Source organism: Helobdella robusta, assembly GCF_000326865.2.
Source record: "Helobdella robusta unplaced genomic scaffold HELROscaffold_21, whole genome shotgun sequence".
Lineage (NCBI taxonomy): Eukaryota > Metazoa > Annelida > Clitellata > Rhynchobdellida > Glossiphoniidae > Helobdella > Helobdella robusta.
Genome location: NW_008704124.1, coordinates 2,013,615 through 2,036,935, shown reverse-complemented (window position 1 = coordinate 2,036,935; position 23,321 = coordinate 2,013,615). Strand labels below are relative to the sequence as shown.

At 31.0% G+C, this 23,321-nt stretch overlaps 2 protein-coding genes across 2 annotated transcripts; both read left to right on the top strand.

The window, feature by feature from the left end:
• Positions 1 to 9,136: 9,136 nt before the first annotated feature.
• Positions 9,137 to 11,803, top strand: HELRODRAFT_78040 (hypothetical protein; the record flags this gene model as incomplete). The annotated part of the gene is made up of 3 exons (XM_009018405.1): positions 9,137 to 9,387; positions 10,647 to 10,820; positions 11,380 to 11,803. Coding segments are annotated over 3 exons (849 nt in total), but the record flags the coding sequence as incomplete, so codon positions are not given.
• Positions 11,804 to 22,655: 10,852 nt separating this feature from the next.
• Positions 22,656 to 23,169, top strand: HELRODRAFT_137735 (hypothetical protein; the record flags this gene model as incomplete). Its single annotated transcript, XM_009018404.1, has 3 exons — positions 22,656 to 22,771; positions 22,906 to 23,010; positions 23,148 to 23,169. Coding segments are annotated over 3 exons (243 nt in total), but the record flags the coding sequence as incomplete, so codon positions are not given.
• Between the last annotated feature and the right edge of the window lie 152 nt (positions 23,170 to 23,321).

Here is a 23,321-nt window from a genome sequence, read left to right as displayed (position 1 = left end):
CACATCACTTTATTACAATTTTTGATCAAATACATTTTATGAATAATGATTCTATTGTATTATAACAATTTATTACGATTAAATTAAAAAAATTGTGTTCTTGTGAAAAGACAGCCAAATACCTTGTACATTAAAATTTAAAATCAAGTCAGCCACTACATATTTTATAATATTGTTGTACTGCATTATTTAATACAATTCATTCAAATACATGTTATTAATAATATATTGATTATATTTAAAACAATTTTTCAATAAATTAAGAAAAATAGTGATTCATTGTCTTAGGCATGCAAGTAGCCAAGCCAAATGTAAGTCAGCCAATTAGTCTGACCCTATATACTTATGTACACTGTTGTATATGATAATAGTGTACCTTTAACTAATTAAATATAGAAGAGTCTATTCTATTCTATGTATTAATTATTGTATTTGCACATCATTTGTGGCATTTGACAGAGCCGCATTAATATATATATATATATATATATAAATAAAATTGTGAAAATCTCAACCTCCTTCATAGTTAAAAGTGAAGATTATTAGCTTATTAAAAAATTTAAAAAAATCCTCGCCTTTGAAATCTCTCATAACGACAGGAGTCGAACCAAAATTAAGTGACATCCACTTCAAGAAAGTTGATACATGATTATTAACGTCGCTTGGAAACTTTAAAAACTTTGAATGTTTCTCTTTAAAACGTCTTAACCTGTAACATCGACCCATTATAGTATAAAATTTATTATATTATACAATTTATATCAGCAAACAATATAGGATTAAACCAACGCAATCAAAAACCAAACTGCAAATTTAAATCAACACCTAGTGCTTGCAAAATTTTATTTAAACGACTTGTGATGGAAAACTTAAACAATTTTGTAGTCTAAACTATGGACTGCTAGCGGTCTTCGCTGTACTGTGGCTATAGACGGCCGTCCTAATCTTTGAATTCTCTTTTATATAAATTCACATAACTAGTATAAATTTAATGCTCAAGAAGAATCAAGTTGAATTCGATAGCTGAACGGAACATATACATAATAATTATGCTAACTACCCCTTAGCGGCACATATGCTAATTATCCAGACGCTCTTTTTAAGACAAATGCGCATATATTTTACCCTCCATAAACGGGAAGAACAGGAAAATTTTATATCTACCAACGTGTTTTTAAAAATGTCCAATGAGTGCGAGGGAGACGACGGTTCAAATTTGAACCTACAAGCCTGTTATGCCACGTTGTTTAATTTAATAAAAAAAAATGATGATTCGATCAGATTGCAGAAATATTTAAACAGTACGATTGATCCTGATTGGTGTAATAAATGAAAAATCAAAGCTATAGCTTATAAGACTTAGGGTAAGGGTTTACAACATTATGAATGTGCATTTAGATTATGAAGTAGTGAATTAAGGTGTTTCATTCGACAATATATTGAAGTTGAAAATATATTGTTGTTACTGTTAATAAAACTCTGATATCTTGACTTGATTTTTATAATAACTAAAACGAATTTTTATTTTAGCCATTGTACAAGACTAGTCTAGTCAGTTTATAGTTCGAGTAAATATTGTATACTATATTGTATAAGTATACTATTGAGTAAATATGCAGAGTGGCAACTCAGGGCAGTGACCAGGCATTTTAAAATATTATTTTTCTACGGATCATAATTACAGCTTGTCACAGAGCAAAAAATATTTTAACAGAACTCAACTTTACGTGTGGTACGGGCCTAACGTTGCTACTTCTCAGAAAAACCCGGAGACATGGGAATGGAACATATATCGTTATGATTTCTGCGTGGACAAAATAACGAAATCGTGTTGGTCAAGGTGTGTCGAAAGCTGAACTGCAGGTTTGTGCTTGCCAAGATTATTGGCAGCTGCAACATCCAATCAAAAGAATACTTTTAAACAAAATAATTCTTTTACAAACTATTGCAAAACTTTGAAATGTTTTTGTTAAAAAATTAAATAAAATCGTTTTTATCTTTCAACCTATTTTATTTTTCCAAACGTTTTGAAAATAAGATTTGAAACTTATATACTGCGTAAGGCACATTTTGTCCACATGCAACATTTCATTTCGACGGCGCTACCCAAACGACGTGCACAGACAACCGCACCATATACAACGATATGATAACCTTGGATAATATGGCATAGCCTGGTTTCGAAGCCACTGACGCTGACGTCACTGACCAACGCTCTGACCACTAAACCACAGCCGCGATCACGCACACACACATAGTGATGTACAAAACAAACATTTTTTAATTACTCCGAAAATTCCGTTATCGAAGGGTGGAACTCTATGTGGTCCGTGGAGCCCATAAATATTTTATGTTGGTGCGGTACCTTGCTAAGCCCATATAAACATCACTCACATATTAATTGACATAACATTCCTGACTTAAATATTTATACTTAAATAATTTAAATATCAAATAAAGTACGAATACAGCCATCAATGAGAATGAATGACTGACTACCCACATTTTCAAATGATACCTACACTTAATTCTCCTCACTGAAATATAAAATTATAATTAAAAATAATAAAATTATCATTCATAGGTTGTCCCAAAATTTATAATTTAATAAAAAAAAAGAAATACATTTTTATTTTAGCTTTCATACTTAGCTTGGTTTGCGTTTTATCAATACAAGTTTTTGGAACTGATTACATGTAATGATCTGTATTAAAGGTAGCCGTTTTCATCGCAGGATGTTTTAATACGCCCTCCTCTGATGTTTATCCATTCCTAACACACACCAAAATATTTAACTCAGTTAAAATTTAAGGTTTTATCAACTTAAGGCACACAAAAAATCGCTTTTTCGGTCGACTTATTTTAAATTTTGAAATATCTAATAAACAAGAAAATTTATTTTAAATTGACAAAAAGCAAAATAGCATGTACAAAAAACATTTTTCTTTTGTCGTATTTTGTAGTTCGCTATTTTTACTGGTATTCTCATTATATTTTTCCTGTTATAAACATTACTGGAATCGGAAATAACATCGAGATCAAAGATCCATTATGATCAAAGCATGGCAAGGGTTAAGGTTAGAGTTTCTTTTTTCTGTATCCTCCAGGCTAGCCGTGTTTGTACAAAGGAGTGTCTGATAATTTAAAAAATGTGTAGATAACACAGAGGTCGCTTGCTATACCTTCCTTGGTTACAATTGGTGCAAGAAACTAAAAGTAATGAACGATAACAGCAACAGCTAAAATACAATGAAAGAACGCAAACGCTCCAAAGGTAAAGGTTTGATCAAGTTCAATTCTCATGAGTCGTTCAATGGTTGCAACTAAATAGTTCCATATTGTCATATAAATTGTGTGAAAAGCCTTCATATCATATTAGTGTAACTGAAATCCGAGAAAGCGGAGTGAATGAATATTTGAATATTAAAATTAGCCGTTTGTAATTGTAATAGTATACAATCCGCTACAATTATCGTGTAACAATTTAATAGTGCATAGGTCAACGTTATATATTGTTATAACCGACCCCTTGAACTTGTAGGGTATGGTTATTCGTTCACTCGATTACTCTACGTGGATTCTTGACTTCTGAACAGACTTATTTTAGATGAACTCTACCAGAAACTCGTTTATTCAATCGGTCAAATCGTTAGAATACAGCGCAGTAACTAATCGACAGGTAAATCAAGGAATACAACTAATCGTCAATAATTAAGCTTTTCTAGTCAGACTCATTACATTGAGCTCTCCAGTACTGGTATTTTTTACTGCAGTGAGTTTCAGCTATCAAAATCTTACTTTTGCTACCGGTGTGTAATTTCCTGAAGATCCCACTTCTAAAACAAATGTTGTAACCTCCTCGATCTCGTAACTACCAACACCGATGTTATAGCTTCAATACTCGCTATATCTCCAACACCGGATTGTAGCTTCCAACGATAGTCAAGAGTTCGTTTATCCATAAGTTCAAGATTTCCGATAGATGAACACAACTACTTTAAACGCAAACTAAGTTGAACGTTTATTTAATACCGGCAGTAATAGAAACAATAAATTAATCGAAATAACTACGTAAATAACATTTACGACTTCTACGTCAACTGTTGTTCTGTCTTCTTATCTGTTCTCCTTTCTCTTGTGTCTTCTCTGTCTTTTCTGTTCTCTCTGTCTTCTCGAATCTTGCTTTTGGCGTTGTTTATATAGCTACCGAACTGCTAGTAAACGTGTCACATGCCGTGTCACGTGACTTTTACAACTGTTTGAATTACTTAAGTCTTATAATTAAATTTACAAGCACTTCACGCAACTTCAAACTACTAGTTTTCAGCCCACAATTTACATTTGAATAGACATATCTAACAGATATATTTCAAGAGATAAGTAAAATCTGATATAATAACAAAGATGAAAAAGATTCAACAATTTATATTTATAGATATATTAAAATGGAATCATTGGCCATGAAACCTCCAGATACAAATTAATTTTGAATTTTCTTAAACAGTTTTTTAGGTTAAATACAGAAACACATAAGACAAAAATTTTAAATTCATTTCAACAAAAAAAAATTCTAATATAATCCACACTTTTCTGGCAATCTAAGAAACGAAAACATGTTCATAGCAAACAAACATTTATACTGAAAAAACCAACCTAAAACAGCTAACAAAGCACCTAAAAACTTTTGGAGGGAATTATGAAAATATAATAAAGTTGAAATAATCATAAAATTCCACAAAATGAACATAAGCATCAGTATGAAAATTAGTGAGTAAACTAGCCAACTAAATTTATAGAAAATATTTTTAGCATTTTCAACAGTTACATTGCTAGAAGATAATTTTGAGTTTCTTTTTTTCAGAGTAAATGAAATATTACTTGGAATGTTATCCCAACCGTCAAAACTTTTAATTTCCTCTAAAATTATGAAAATATTAAATAAAAGTAAGAATGTGTGACCTGATATATCCAAACTCTTCCAGTTAATTTTCAAGCAAGATGACTTGTAACTTAGTTCGCCAGAACAGAAACCAAAACTACCAGCTACATGATCAATGAAACTAACACATATATACCACCAAAACGTACTGAAGAGTAATCGACAAAGATTAATCATCACAATGTATGCATTACAACTTCTTATGTAGCTGCATGAAATGAATATATAGTAAGATTATATAAAATATAGATACAAAATTATAAAAAAACAAATTGACTAATTAAAGAAGACTGAAAACAGCAAATGAGAGATAACCATAAAATGACTCTTACTATAAAGGTTAATCACTAATATAAATTATTTCATTACTAATAATAAAATAACTGACAAATAATGTTATAATGACATAATATAAAATAAATAATTATGATAGAAAAAAGCCAATAAAATTTAAATTATTAAATTATGATTATGAATAATTATAATTTGAAGAGTTTAATTGTCTTAATCTCTAAATCTCATTATAAAAAACTATTTTTTAAAAATAAATTGAGAAAATACAGAAAATATTTATTTTTAATTATTAACTAAATATTAGTCAAACCAAATACATAAATTAAATTATAATATGGATAATAGATACCTTGTTGAGGCAACCAAGCTTCCAACAGTCAAAAGCGTCCATCCCCAACCGAATTTGACAAAATAAACGTTTAAAAAGTTTCTTTTGTTCGAAAAATACGTCGAGGGAGCCTTCCACCAATAGTCGGTGATAAGAGAAACCACCAAGATCAACGAAACATAGACGATGGCAGTCGTCCTTATGTCAGAGGATAAACGCGCCAACACCCGATTGTAGCATATTGTTGCGATTTTTTTTAGATGAATCAGAAAAGATTGCTTTTCACTAGATCCTTTTTTACTAGGACGCACAGAATCGAGCGGCGGCCTAACCAGCATGACTGAAACAAAAAATCCACGAAAGTAAACCTGGACACGAGTATAAAACATTCAACAAATCGTTGCCTTTAGTTAATATAACCACGCCACTAGTAACTTGGAACCGTTTAAAACTACGCCTGGCACACATAGCAGTCTTAAAACGGGTGACACATAAAAAAAAATGGCAATATATGTGCCAGATTAATAATTAATATATTAGAGACCGTAACAGAAAATATATATATATATATATATATATATATATTTATTTATCCTTATAAATATCAAATAGTAATAAATATCTAATGTATTAGGACAACAACAAATATATATGTATATATATTATACATAAATATATAAATATATATATATACACATTAATATATATATATATATTTATGTGTGTGTATATGTATGAATGTCTATATATATAAATTCTGAGATGATCAAGTGTAAACTAAAATTTCAAATTGAATCAATGCAAAACCCAGCTGTTGGCAATTGATACATGACAGCAAATAACTAAAATTTCACCTCGATTGAAATCAGCAAGAGTAGCATTCAATTACTGTTGGATCTCCGTACAACGATTGATCCAGGAAATAAAATTGCTATATACAAATTTTGATTTATAGTACTTGTTCGGGAAAAAATTTCTTATTGCTCAAAAGGTGTTTATATGCTATATATCTGTGGAAATCAAACTCTTAATCATTTTTTATGGCTCCAAAAAATCAAAAGAATGCAAAAATACCGTTCATATCATTTCACAGAATGTTATAAAAAAAGATTTTCGTTCTATCAAAACAGTTTTATATGAAAAATTCTAAGAGGCATGAAACAATTCGTTATATGGAGATTGTCGTTGCATAGAAGTTCGTTATAAGGAGGTCTGACTACTTGTAATCTTGGTTTAATTTTTGATAGTACCTACTATAAAAATAGAACTGCATATAAATTTGTTAAACGGTGCGTGTCTCCGTTAACTTTAGATGATGAGGCTTATAAAAGGTTCACTAAATGAAAGTACTTTAAAAACTTGGACTAAAGCGTTTATTCACTCGAGGCTAGATTACTGTAAAAGCCTTTTTCATGGTGTTTCAAAACTACTGTCAATCCAATATCGCACGACCAAACTAATTGTAACGTTAAAAATTTGGTTCTAGGTGAAAAGGTCGCCAGACGTTTGGTCAACAAGCATTAAGATCGCCTGACATTAAGATCGCCTGACATTAAGATCGCCAGATAATAAGATCGCCAGACAATAAGGTCGTTATAAGTTAGAAAAGTTAAAAATGTCGCCATTACTCTGAGGTTTAAAATTCTACGTACATACTGCACTGAATTCGATGACACGGTCAACAAAACGATGTTCGAAGGAATAATGTTTTAATTTAAAATTATGACGTCGACAAAAATAATAAATGATCGCTGGTCTGTACAAAACTTACATGAAAATTTTTACATGGACAAATAAAGGGTTCCATAAATTATAAACATTGAAATTCAAACTACGTTCAATAGGACGTAAATAATCGATATAATTGGTCATGGCATAGTTGCCAACAGCTGCCGCGATTCTGACCGAAAATTTCTGTAAATTTTTTGCTGGCGGGCGCTTGTCGACTTTGAATGAGGTGTTTGATAGCTACCTGATAGAACTTCTGCTTAGTCAAGCTATCAATTAATTTCCATATAGTTGGACGATGTGCTCCTACTACTTCATTAAATCGGCGATATCAACCCTCCACTGCGTTGTTTGTGCCAGGTAGATTCTCAATAACTGCATCGAAGAAATTTGTAATACTCTAAACAGTAGTGCATGGATTGGTTGTTTAGAGCGAGTAATAAAGTCGTACGTCAGTAATAGAATGTTAAGATTTTTTATGGGTCGATTATTGTTGTTATTATATTAATATTACATTATATTATTATTATTATTATTATCGATTATTATCAAGCGACCTTATTGCTTTGCGATCTTTGTGGTATGCGATCTTGTTGTTTGATGACCTTACGCTAGCGGCCTTAAAATTTGACCACGTGAAGCGGACTCTGCGAAATCTTCACTGGTTCCCAATATAAAAGGGAATAATCACAAGATTGCTGTTTTGATGTTCACATTGCTCAGAGTTCTAAATGGGCGGGTTCGTAAGTATTTGGTTGCTAGATTGACTAAACGCGACACAAAATCTGGATGTTAAAAATTGAGATTTAATGACCACCATCACCACCACCACTTGGTTACCAGGTTTGTTTTTATTTAATGAAAGTACTTCTGATAAAATTTATTGTTTAATATTGGCACTATATAAAATAAATAAACACTTTTAATAATAGTAACAATAATATTAGCAATAATAATAATATGCGCATATATATATATATATATATATATATATATATATATATATATATATATTGTAACTATCCAACGCTAGATATTTGGTAGATTTCATAAATTACTGCATATGTATATATGTATGTATATATATATATATATACAACATATATATATGTATGTATATATAAATGTACATGCATGCGCGCGCATATATATTTATTTTTCGTTTAGCTCGTAGCATACAATGTTCGCAATGTCCATAATTTGCGGTATTAAATTTTTATTATTAAACCACATTTAAACTACATGGTTTGTCAGTTAAAAGCCAATTCTTTTCAATAACAGTTATTTCACAACAAAAACTTTCAAAGTTTAGTTTTTAAGATTTAAATATGTTAGCAGCCTAATTTATGCAAGCGCACCGATTAGCAAATTGAAGCAAGCATCGCGTTTGCTCAGAATTTGAAACATTAGCCTACGTATTATTCACTGTTGTTGCTGATAAAATTTTTTATTTGGAATTGTTTTTTTAATTCTTTATGTTGTAATGAAGTTGAAGAAAAAAATGTCTATTCATTGAATATAAATTTTTTTTAACAATGTAAGTTGATACTATAGTAGGCCTAATTCAAATTTTTAAAATTTACTAAATTAAAAGTTTAAATGCTATTCATAAATTTTTAAAAAGGCAACGTGATTGGAGAGTGCCTAATCCATCATCTCCTATTTTTCTGTTGAGCAGAAACTCCTCTAAGAATAATGCTCATATTAATGCTGCAAGTTTGTTCATAATTTTTTTTTTAATTCAATTTTAATCTTATAAATCGATAATAAAATCTCTAGCTTTGAAAACCAACCAAAACGCCTCGACGACTAATGCCGGCAATGTCATCAAATTGAAAAACGTCAGCGAGCCAACAACTGTGTGGAAATTTATCGACGTTTTGCTGATGCATTTTTGCAAAAAAATTTTATTAATCAATTTGCGTGTGAAAATAATCTTCTACATTTGTTCAATCATTATTGTTTCTATGGCGACCGATCATTTTCCTCTTCCAAAAAACTTCCTTTCAAACACGAATAGCTTTGCAAATCAATATTTTGTCAAATATGCCTGGACAATAACAAGTGGCCTCAATGCTCTCTTCATTTATTACACAAGGTTTGGATAAACAAATTTCTTGACGTTTTATCGGCAAAATTAATAAGTATAGATTTTTCTACTAGTTTTATTGAAAATGTTATTTATAATTTCTTTTAAAAAAATGTTGTGTACGTCCATAGGCTTAGCTAGGATTTAGTTTGGGGAGGATTTAAATATATTTTTTAAACTTTTTACAAAGTTCAGACTCCGAAGACACACAACTTGCTTGGCCTAAATACAACAATATAATAAAAATGAGAAAGCACTCTCACAATACAAATTATAGATATATATTAAAATCTATAATTATTTATTATAAGAAAAAAAGTATAAATAATATACAACTTAATTTATAACAAAATTGTTCTTTTCTTTAAACTAAAATGAATTGTAAAGATTGTTTATTAAAGCCAGTCCGTGTAGCATATTTTCAGATGTAGTCTTCTATTGATATAATTTTAAATTGTTCATAGACTGGAAAATGTTTTTCCTGGTGCAGCAGAAAATATTGGCAAAGTTGCCAAAATATGAAGATGAGTGTAATATTCAGAGGAAACATTTAGTACCACCGATTTAGGCTTTCTAAAGCGGATTTAGAAGCAGATTTATCTGAAGCAAAACTAGCTTTCTATACCGGATTTTTTGCTTCAATTACTGTTTCTTTTTTTTTTGCTGATAATAATAAATAATTCGAAGCGACTAATTTTCCCAAATTTGAGGTAAAAAATCTTAGCTCTGTAATACTTTTGCGATGTTTTACATCACCGTCAGGAATATATATCATCGACGTTAAAAGCTCATTAATTTCAATCCAGCCATCAACATGCTTTATATTACTTACTAATAACCATTGTTGTAGTCCATACTGCTATCAAATTTTAAAGTTGCAATTAATTTGCAAATACAATGTTGAAATATTCATTTGTTAAGAATGTCAACTTAATTGAACAAGTGATAATAATTTTAAACTATTTTTTGCAACTGCAAAAAGCAGACAAAAAGCAGATCAAATTTTAAAAGATTTTATTAAATTTCGAGAGGGATTTAAACCTTTACCCACTCCTGGTTACAACCACGTGTACATCCAAGCCTGTTGATTTATGTCGACAATAAATAGATGCGTCTTCTCATGATCCACATTCGAATCATACATCTAATCCTAATCTCTTATTATAATACGATAAACAATGATACGCAAAAATTAACAGAATTTAAATGGCGCTAAGTGGTAAACAAATTTAAATGATTCAAATTTTTTTCAAATTATTCACCACCAGTTCAATATTTTTTTGTGGCGAAATGTGGGGAACAAACCGAAGTTTACTGAGACTGGCATTTGGAACAATGTGGTGGTACATTTGCTCAATAATATTTGAATTAATTGGTTACAAATATGGACTGTGTGTTGGGGGTAACCAGAACAGCTTCAATAAAGACGTTTGTTCCGGAAGGTAGAAATATTTTTTGTTGCCAACTCGGCACTTAATTTCTTTTTCAATCAAAAATATTAATTGTTGTAATTTTTTGTTTAAAATCAAACGCAAAATTGAAATAACATGTTTTTTAAGTTATTAATATTTATAATCATTATTAAATTTTTAAAATATTTAAAGCGTTGAATTATTTGAAAATGGATACCATATCGATATATCACTTCATGAATAGTAGCAAACTATATAATACGATTTTTGCCTACTCGCCAATTATGGCGATAATTTTTTTAATTTTTTATGTGCAGCTCTGTCAAACGCAGAGCTGCTCACATGCTGTTCTAAGTATGCACGCGCAAGCACCGCACCACACGAGTATGATGGTCTTTGAGTTTCGGATAGACAGTATTCAAACCATGCCATCGCGTAATAGCAGCGAGAGAGATGGCACTCCTACCTGCTGAGCTAACTAGGTGACCAATGCCGTTCTTGTATTAAAAGTCGATTTAGTATATTTATAAAATTAATTAAAAATTTAATATTTAAAAATATTAACAGTAACAATTTTTAATTATTCTAGGTGGGTATCTTTTTCTGTATCGGACCGATTGTTCGTATTGTTTTACGGCATGCTCATGACTTTAGAAGAAGTACGATCTCTCATTACGTGGGAAAGATTGCACGATGTGATATTCAAAAATGATCCTAACCTGTTGATAAGCTCAAAGCTTTCAGAAAACCAAATTGAAAAAACAAAAAAACTGTATGTGGAAAATGTAACTAGAGTCAGGTTGACTGTAATGATATTGACCGTATTGATCATTATGTTAGATTTTTCGATGATAGTTTCAATTTTATATTTCAACAATATGCCTCAAAAATTAGCGGCATCTTTTTTTGCTTTATTAGGGTGGCTGCTTACATACAAGACTTGGTTTAGAAAAAAATCTAAATTGTGGTCGCCCGGTTCTCCTGGCGACAACATGTTCATTACTATTAGATAACTTCAATAAAATTGCCAAAAATTATAAACCGACCTTTTCTATATTTCATTTTAAGTAATTATTTCACAATTGACATAAATTTTTTATTTAACATTGGTTTGGTTTACCGTTTATCTAAACCGTTTATTCGAAGTTTTCATTTTTTTTCAAATTTATTTTGTTCATAAAATAGTGTTGACGGTACTTAGTCCAAAAAATTTCGAAACGAACATCTAACTTCAGCAAGTAGTCTAATTTTTTCTTTTTGGATCGTGTCATAGCTACTTTTGAATCATAAAATCCCACGTTTCTAAACATAAGTATTCCAACTATATATGATTATGTATGAAAAAAGATCAAATCTTAAATATTTATTTAAAAAATCAACCTTTATAGAAATATTTAATATCATGTAACAAAATTTTTTAATGTTATTTCATAATTTCTTATTATTTTTATCTAAATTATTTAAAATAAGTAAAAACATCATATCGAGGTGTTTTTTAAAGTCATATAATCATCGTCAGTGTAAATTTGAATAAGTCTTTCAATAATAAATAAAATAAAAATATTATAAGTTTAAAAATACACAGCGATATCATTAAATAAAGAAAAAATGCTGAAACTAAAAGATTCATTATCGCAACGTTGAACTGTTAACTAATAAAAAAAATTGCGATTAAATTATTGCAACGGAAAATGTGAAGAGCGTGGCCATTCATAAAAAGGATTACAAAGAATGGCCAATAATATTTCCAGAAAAATATTTCTAGTTACAGACAAACATTAGGATCAAACAGCTCTATAAAAACTATAAAAATCTAAGATTGTTTGGACCTTTTTTTGGTGAAAATGAAAGATTATTTTCGTTTAATGAATAAATATTTTATTAAATTATATATTGGCCTTTCTGGCCTAACACCTTTCGCCATCTTTTTGGAAGTAACATGATTCCAGACTCAAAAAATTAATAGTTTTTGCTGGCAAAATCCTGATCCGGGTGATCATTAACTTCTTTATTTGAAGTAAATGTTTTCCCATTCAAGCTGTGAAAGCTTTTGACAAATGGCGAGTGACAAACTTGTATGAGGCTTTACTTTATCTTGGTAAAACCCGTTCATCAAACTCCGAGGTCAAACCCAAGCCTTTCAGTTGTTTATAAACAGTTGAATTACAATTATGCATGTTGTTGTTCGCAGGCTTCTTTCAACTAGAGTTGTTATCGTGTTTTTATAAGCTTCAACCGGTCTTCCAGAGCATGGTGCATTTTTGACATTAAATTAGCCAAATCTAAATTTTGCGAACCAGTTTTTGCTGGAACTGCTATATTGTCAAACACTCCCACAAAAATTGTAAAAATATCTCCCTCATACAATTTCCTTTTGGCTTGAATCATTTTTACCTTTATTCTTTAGTAAAATATGACAAAAATTTTGCTTATTGCTCTTCTTATTTAAAAGGGTAGCAACCAAAAACCACTGCGTAAATTCATTTGAATTTTTCACACACCGGTTTTGCTATATCGGTTCTCAAAACTTGTTATAATCATGAGCCTTATTATTAAAAGTTGAATTCGATTGCTAAATTTTTGATTTGATTGGTTTCATTCGGATTTCTGCTTAAACTTCCTGACAGCTGATTGAAATCCGTGGCGTTGTTAGAGTTGCAGTCATTCATGTGCGTTTAAACAAAACATTGCATCGATGAGTGATGTTTATAAAGTATAACTTTTGAAGTTATTTTAACATGAATTTGAATGTATGGAAATCCTCAAAATGCAAAAAAAGTATTTTACCAAGCAAAATTTAAACTTCTAGCAATTGAATTAAATATTTGAATTTAGTTTGGTCAAAGAGTTTAAAATTACTAGGGGACACTTCTATATGGTCATATATATAGAATATATCTATGTATATCTATATATATATATATGTATTCTTTATATATGTATATGGTATATGTAACGATGATGAGGATTTTCGTATGTAATTTATTCTGTAACGACTAGTCTGGTCTGCACATCATCTAAGCCATGCCGACATAAAACCATCAAATCAAGGATTATGTTAAAAACTATCTGAAACAGTTCGTTGCATAAAGATTTAGAGTAGGCCCGGTTTTAAACGTAGAAATGTTCTTATTTTAAGTTTAATGATTCGCAACCAAGAATTTGCTTACTGAGTTTCATGGCTAATTTTTGTATCATGTTAACCAGCTCAAACTGGCATCTAAAGATGCAGCTGCTATAATTGTGTAGTCTGCGGCATTTTTTAATTAATTCGCGATATTTAATTTTTTCGCTGTTAACTCAATAAGAAATGGATAACATTGTGAAAAAAGTTATAGACCCAATTGAACATAAATTGAATTTACTGACTTAACAAATTGACAATGACGTACCATCTCGAAAGAAAATCACTAAGTTGAATTTAGAAAGTAAAATGAAGCGCCCCCTACGCCTACAATAACAAATGTTGTTAGGCTTTAAGGCTGAATTGAACGAAATCTCTATATCTTAATGACATCTTTAGCCGCATTATAATATGTTAAAAATGTTACGAATTTCAATTTTATCACTGTTTAATTTATGGCATACAGTTTTGTCAAAAACTAACAAACGATCTACCAACAGAGTAATTAAAACATGGACTAATTTTATATCCATGAATTAAAATATCGATATATATATAAGGATCCAACAATTAATAAGAATTTTTCTCCTTTCTAGCGCCTCGCTTCGGCTACAGATATTTGAATAAAACTAAATTTGTCTGAAATTTCTAAATTCAGTTGGTTTGAGATTTGAGGTAAAAAATTATTTCAAATTCAAATTGTATGGGCCCGGTAGATAGACAATGATAAATCATCCATCGAAACATTTTATTATGTTTACATTTCGTTGTTTTATTAGTTCTTTTTTGTTTTTATTGAAAGGTAAAAACTTGAATACAAAAATTCGATGTTGAAAGTTTCGTTGGATGTTTTTTTATTTGTAATGTCTCGCAATGGATCTGTCGATTATTTCATAACGTTAAATCTCACTTAAAACTGGCGATAATTTTGATTGTATTCTTCGAGATTTGTTGTTAAAATTTCTTAAAGTAAAATTAAAAACAATTTCATTTCATTCCAAGCCATACATACAATATTCCTAGATTTGTTTTATTAATTTTGATAATTTTATTATAATAAATTTAAAAAGACTAAAATCTAAAATTTAATCAATTACTAATTCTAACTTTTAAATTTAAATTGTTGCAATTTTTGCTGGGTCTTGCATTTTTTTTATTTTTACCATGAAAATTGGATATTTAATTGTTAGATAAAATTCATTTTACTGAGGTTTATTTGTAATATATAAATTAAAAACTATACTAACATAGTCTGTCTCTACCTAAGATCTGTATATATATATATATTACTTTCTTTTCTTACTATATTTTTGGTTACTCTAACTCAAGTATTGTCTTACAATGACTTCTTTATGCTTCAAAAACATGAATGACTTGGTGACTGGTTGATGGTTGACAGTCAACCAATGAATGTAACTACCAACAAGCTATTTTTAATTTCAAAATATTGATTGTTGCAATACAAAAATACTGTAGTGGTGATCACTAGATAATAATCAAATTTAAATTAGTTAGAAACTGTTAGATATATTGAATAATACAGTTGTCAACTTGACAAATACTATAATTTTGCTAATTAATTAATTAATGTTGCCAGTTATCATTTTCATTTCAATTCAAAACATGATGAATAAGGAAATCAATATGTTTATTATTTTTATAATTTAAAATTAGGGTATGAGTCCATAACAGATTTAACATTTAGGTAAAAAATAGTCGAAAGTATTATAAATTAGTTAAAGTTGTCTTCTATTGAATATAATTGAATGTGAGATTGTCATCTGCTGAAATATATATGCAGTTAAATTTTCCAATGAGCGATAAAATGAAGCATCATAAGCTGCAGCAAAAAGATGACATGGAGAAACCATGGTCACTAAAATAATATGCGAAGTTATATGAAATATGACGTTAGTGTGACCAATGTTGTTTGTCTTCAAATTAATAATAATAATTTTTTGACTTTGAAATGATGTGTTGTAACTAATGAAGCAGCTGGGGTAAACATTGAATCAAATTACAGGTTGCCGATACTTGCTAATTTCGTAACTTTATAAAACATTTAGACCACTTTGGTTGAATACTTTTGTTTTGCGTAATGGAACTATGCTTGTAATTTATTAATAAGTCTTAGTAGAATTAAGTAAGCCAACAATTAATGGCTAGAAAACACCAACCCATTTTTATCAAATCTTTAACATTCTTTATATAATACATAATGTGTAATGGAATTCATGACCAGGTCTGATGTCTTTGCATTCCTATGAACATCAACTGCACTCCTCAGCATGATTCTGCCTTAAAACACTGCCATCTGATATATAAATTTACATGTCACTTTGATGACTGTGCACGTCAGAATGTCTCATATATTTGAGTAACTACAACAGCTCTGACTAAAGAAAAGGTTCTATATAAACACTCCTAGAACACGCATATAATATTGAAACTACAAGAAAAATCCTGAACAATGCCAAAATAATATACTGTAACTCCAGCTATTCCAATCTGAAATTATCTGAAGCCATTCTCATCAACATATAACAACCCCTGACAGATAGAAAACAACAAAAGATTTCAACAATATTCCTGACAAGAAGAACAATAATAAAATATACTGATCATACTGAATATACATTGAAGACACTGAAGAGAGTAACATTGACCAAAGTGCTATCAAAGAGCAAGTAAATGATAACAATAAAATTAGTACAATAAAACAACACCCAAGTAATTAGTACAATAAAATATAACACCAAAGCAATAAAACATAACACCAAAGCAATTAGCCTGAACAAAGAAACCATATCAATTAGTAAAGATGACAGTAAAATTAACAAAGTCAATGATAACAATAAATGCTAAGCACAGGAACAAAGGCCTGGGTTATATAAAATATTTATATAAAATATAAACCTTAACAAGTGCTGAAGATGATTGAAAAATCGAAATAGGTCCTATATACATGAGAACAATTATTATTCTCATTTTTATAAAATAAATAATGACAACAAAAAATTGGTTAGAATGGTTAGAAATATTGAGAAATGTAACAAAAAACTATCCAGGGACAGATATTTGGTAGATTTCATAAATTGCTGCATATATATATATATATATATATATATATATATATATATATATATATATATATATATATCAGCACCTTTGAAAAATTAGCTCTATTATTTTTAATTGATGCTTTATGAATGTTAATACTAATAATAATATGCATGTATATATATATATATATATATATATATAATTGCATATATATATATATATATATATATATATATATGCAATAATTGATGATATGTTTATTATACAATAATTGCATTTCTGACAGTCTTAATTCAATACATATATATGCTATTTAAGGTTTGTTAGTATTGTAATCACTGATCTGTAAAATACTGCACCAGCGCATATGAACATATATATATATATATATACTGCCATTTGTAAGCTGTTCACTGTCACTTTTGTTGCTGCTGTGCATTGTCTCAAATTAACAATGATCTCTATTTAATTAGAATTTTCGTGCATGCTTTCATACTTATATGTTATTATTTATTAATAATGATGAAAGTTGTGAAAATAAATATTTGACACCGGAACTAATTCATTTAATTTTTATTTTAATTATAAAATAGGTAGCTAAAAGTTGTATAAAATATTGAAAAAAAATTAAACTTTTATAAGGGTCATATAAATAGTGTCTGTCATTCAACAAGATTTTTGATTGATTCATATCCGGATTTTGTAAATTTACGTAAATTTTATTCAATGCTGCCGGGTTATATTTCTCATATTCATAATTTATTTTTTGGGTTCATTATTTTTATGCTATTTTGTTAGTTTTTTTTATTGAAATAATTGCGTTGTTAAATAAGTTTTAACTTTTAAGTATATAATTTTGGATTTATTAGTTTGATGGCTAAATTTATTATCTGTTTTTTGTGATTTGATGAGTTGTTATCCTCATCAGAACAACTGATGTCTGATCTAAAATGATTAAATTTTCTTTTTCAGATTACAATGCAACCATCATCTCCTGATAATGCAACATCAGTATCGGGTAACGAAAGTCAAGACAGCACACGTAGAAGCCGCCAGTCAAGACCAACAACTAAAGTAACGTACATTGACAATGAACATTTATCAATGCCAGATATTCATGCACTGAAAAGCATGTTTCAATCAGCTCCTTCCAATAACATTCACAGTTCTGTTAGCAAACTTTCAAGTAGTAGGTTAAGAGCCTCAGAGACAAATAAGCCCCTTTCAAATGATATTAAAGAGGATAATTCAAAAAAAATTAAATTGCAGCAGCAGCATGTAACCGAAGAAAAAACAACTAACAACAACATGCCCGAAGATTTAGACTTAGACAACATTAATCACACTCAGAGGTTTCGAGTTACTAGGGCGTTATTTGCAAAAATGGAAGAGCAGAGCCAAAGAGAGCGAATGGTGTCAGAAAATAACAAACACCTACATAGGTCAAAATCGCCAACAAGGTATCCGGGTATGCATTCAAGACTCGCTCTGTCTCCCATGAATTCTGCTAACATAAATGATACTACAACTGCCACTAAACCTGCTTCTGATGAAAATAAATTAAAAAAATTAGTGAATGTTCAGCCTATGGAAAAACATAAGTCTTCAGCATTAGATCGATCTCAGAAGTCTTCTGCACAAGAACTTATTCAGCGAACAAAACTTAAAGAACTTCAATCTAGGGACCACAATAGGCTGCATATAGATGTTCAAAGTGACAGCAGTGTTCTGGAGAATGTGCCTTCACCTAAATGGATCATGCAGCATTATGAAGAAGTAACAAAGGGTCTTCATCCTGCTTCTACTTTAGATAGCAAACGGGACAGTACTAATAAAAATATAACCTCCCCAAGTGTTGAGTCAAGGCATTCATTTGATCAACCTGCACCACAAATTATAACGAAGCTAATTGAAAACGTGTCATCTGTAGCATCACCTACAACTGAGATCCACTCTAAGATGGCCTCAACTATTTCTAATTCAAAATGGAAACGAAGTAGCAACGAATCTGACTGCAAACTTCTTACCTCTGATGCCACAGCTCAGGACAGCAAAACTCCAATAGATTCAAACTCTTCTCATTCAGAAGCATCAGATTCAAGGATTGCTGTGTCTTCCCCTGTAGAAGTTGTAAATTTTGCAAATGACACCATCTCATCTGTAAGGGAGGGATTGAAGATTAATACAACACACGTAACTTCTGGTGTCATTCAAGTGAAAGGTTCATCAGTTAGAGATGCCGGAGTTTTTGCAGAACCTGATGTTCAGGAAACGTCAATGAACGTTAAAATTGAAAAACATCAATCAAATGCTGCTGCTGCAAGTAACACAGTCGCTGATGACGAGGATGACGTTTCCAAAATGTTGGTTGCATGGAAGAATAAAAGGAGAGGGGGTAGTGAGTCATCAAACGAGCCAGCCTCCTCGTCATCATCCAAAACTGCAAAATATAATACTTCTGACAATAAAAACACAAGTACATATACAAATTCATCAAAGTCCACTGCAATAAATAGTTCTCCAAATGAAGTTCAGACTACCTTACCCAAAGAAATAAATAAAAACATTGCAATTACAAGTGACTCAAATATGGGTGCAAGCACTGTGACAAGCAATCATTCTCAAAGTATGGAAATGAGTCCGGATGATGCTTCACAGATGGTTGACAAAGTGTTCACTCAGCCATCATCAAAGGCATCGAGTTCAGGTGAGACAAAGACGAATCATCATTCTTCTGGAGACCAACATATTTTTGCATCAGATGAACTCGAACTTAATAACTCAAAACAGTAAGTTGACTCTTTTTTTCCTGCTCCGTTTGTTTCCAAATCAAATTAATGCATTTCTCTGTATACATAGTTTTAGATATTTATTGAATTCTCAAAAGAAATCACTTTTTAAAGTGTTCACAACATTAGTTGTTCTCTCATACGATTTTATTTGGTTAGCATTGTCTTGGTGTTATCTCAGAAACGAACGTATCACCATACAATTGAAACGCTTATATGACTACGCCCATTTGATGGTTTTAAAAATAACTTAATGATAACATGAATTGTTTGATTTATAAATAATTATTTATTTATTTTAGTGTGGCTTATTTTACGTCAGATTGTTCTTTTAATTTCTGCAGTTCGCATTACAGCAAGGTTCATCATGGCTCTCCAGGAACCAGCCCCCGCCACCAGGCTGATCTTCACTCAGATGATGGCAAGGATTTTTTGCTGGCAAAAGAGAATAATACTCCAAACGAATTTCTCGCATCACAAATAGCAGATAGCCAGGAGGAGGAAGAGGAGGACGAAGTTAACGAGGATGAAAATGGTCAGTAAATTAAAAATTCTACATTTCTTCTTTATACTGAAATTTGTTTTAATATATTTTATATAGTTGAAATTATACTGATTGTGAATTCATTATTATAACGAAATTGTTATATAATGTTGAATGGTATATGACAACGTCAGTTATTCGTGTAACAGAGAATACATTTCATGCATTGGAGAATGGAGACTTCTATTATGAGATCGACGGACTTCCGGATAAAGATTTAGATGAAGAATTGTACCCCAATGCCAAAACACCAACTAAAGTTAAATTCTCTAGTGATAAAATCAAGGTTTGTCACATGATTTAAAATCTCTTTATCTTTTATTTAGTTTTTATATTATTTTGTAACTTTTTGCAATAAACGTGCGGCGTGATGGTCAAATGGTTAAGGTCGCCTAGTGCTGTTTCGCAGTAACTGGGTTCGAATATGACAAACAGATTCCCGCCTATCACATGCTTCGTTTGTGATGCGTCGTTTAGCACGTATTCATTTACGATGTTTGTGCGCTTTGTTGAATCCTCTGAACTTTGGAAAAGTGTAATTGACCTTTAACTTTTTAACCTTTAAACATTCCTGTAAAATATATTTCAAATAACATTATTTTGATTGTGCCATATTATATTTTTATATTATATTTTATATGCAATGCTGTTAATCTTACACGTTTCTTCCTGACATGCTTGTTCTTTCTCTCTCTTTTTCTCTCTCTTTCTCTCTCTCTCTCTCTCTCTCACTCTCTCTCTCTCTCTCTCTCTCTCTCTCTCTCTTATTCATTCATTTTCAAATGTTATCACTACTCTCTAGTTCCTCCTAAATATTAATTAGTATTAATGAAAATGGAACATGTGTATTCCTGCAAGAAAGTGAGAACGACGGAGCATTATTCTCTTTTTCCAACAAATATAATCTTCGCCATCATCTGAGTGACTGCGATAGAACAGATGACGAAAGCAGAGTTTTTGAGGATTCTTCACATGTTGAATGATAAAAATTGTGGTAAAGGTAAAATGGGTTAGAGGTGGTTAGAAAATTTTGCAACGGGGAATAAAGTTTAAAATGCATTGTACAGAAATGTTACCGAATTAAGGAAACAAATTTTTGTTGTTATGCAGTTGTCTAATACAAAGTGTTCACAAATTGTTCCTAACTTAACTTCAAAAAATTGCGTCACAAAGCCTTGTACTTGCATATCTATGCGGGATTAAGTTTCAGTTGGGTACACCAGTGTTTGTGGTCCTGGATATCGACGAAGTGTTTAGGAAGTTTGTTTTTGCACAGTCGGTTACTTAGATAGTTTGAGATCTACTGAGTAAGCTACTGTTGTCGGCTGACCTATGATGTCAGGGAGAGTGAGATGTTTGAATGTATAAAAGATCTCACGAGGTGAAGTGCAACAGCTGAGTGTAGTAAGATAGTGATGGTTGAGTGGTGGTGGCCAGCTGAATCAGGCAAGCTGTGGTTGTCGGTAGTGTGATGGAAAGAAGTAGCTGGAGTATTTTTACCATCCAATGGAGTGAAGGTGGTTGGATGAAGAATGAGAAGAATGTAAGGCGTCTGTGTTTGCTCAGAGGTATAATTGTTGATATTTTACTTACTCTTTTCAACAATTAAAATGACGTAGTGATTTGAGAAAGAAATACAGTTGGATAAAGAGCAGAGATGTACTGTTCATATAAAAAAAACAGCTGAGAGTTACAGAATTGTTGAACATTTAGCCTAGGATGTACAGTACATACATACGATGGAGATGTCGATTGCATGGGAGTAATTCATGTAATTTTTAATAACGAGGAAGACAATGGTCCTACTCAAACCAGACCAGCAACGATGACGTGACGTTTGATGTACTCAAACTAGTGAATGTAAAATTTTTTTTAATTTTAACTACTGGCTTAAACAAAGCAATACGATTTATTAAGAAAGCTCTAATTAAAAATGCATAATTCGTTTTAGCTTTTTATTTTTCGTCTACCTAGATTGGCAATATCTATTTATTTACCTCATTTGACTGGAGTTTATTGTTTATTTTTCGTTGACCTTTCAAATTACACCGACAGGTTTTCTCAACATATTCCATCGAAGAGTACGACCGACGAAATGAGGATGTTGACCCCATGGCTGCATCTGCCGAGTACGAACTCGAGAAGAGGGTCGAAAAGATGACCTTGTTTAATGTTGACCTCAATAAAGGCTCGTTTCTTGTATTGATGATTTTTTAAAATTTAAATAATGATTTATATTTTGGTTTTATTGAAGTGTATGATAAGTAATTCTGTGATTTCTTGTTCGTGATTTTGTTGAGAGATAAGCTGAACGTGGTAGTTGAAAATTGTAATTTACAGGAAGTGAAGGGTTAGGACTGAGCATTATAGGAATGGGTGTTGGCGCTGATGCAGGTTTGGAAAAACTTGGAATCTTCATCAAGACGTTAACCAGTGGAGGTGCTGCTGAACGAGATGGCAGGTTCGGGTTTTATTTGTTGGCATTGTTATGTGGAAGTTAACTTTATCTGTGATTGTACATCATAGTAACATTGTTGTTTGTTTTTTAGAGGTTCATTCATTACATTATTTTACATTTTCAATGATATGATTCAGGATCCAGGTCAATGATCAGATCATAGAGGTCGATGGAAATAGTCTCGTTGGTGTAACTCAATCTTATGCTGCCACCATATTAAGAAATACATCGGGTCTTGTCAAGTCAGTGACTACTTTATAATGGGAAAAAAAACATAAAATAAATTTTGATGAATAGCAAAATAAAAAAAGCTTGATTGATAATCTGATTGGTTCGTTTGTGTGAGTGGCACTGTTTTATGTCCTGCGTGTTGGTGCAGGTTTGTGATCGGCCGAGAAAAGGACCCAGCCAACAGTGAGGTGGCCCGCCTCATCCAACAGTCTCTGGAGCAGGACAAGAAAAGAGCAGAAATGCAGCGACAGGAACTGTTGATGCAACAGGAGCAGCTCTTGCAGTCCAACCACCAACAACATCAGCAGCAGGCGTACGATGG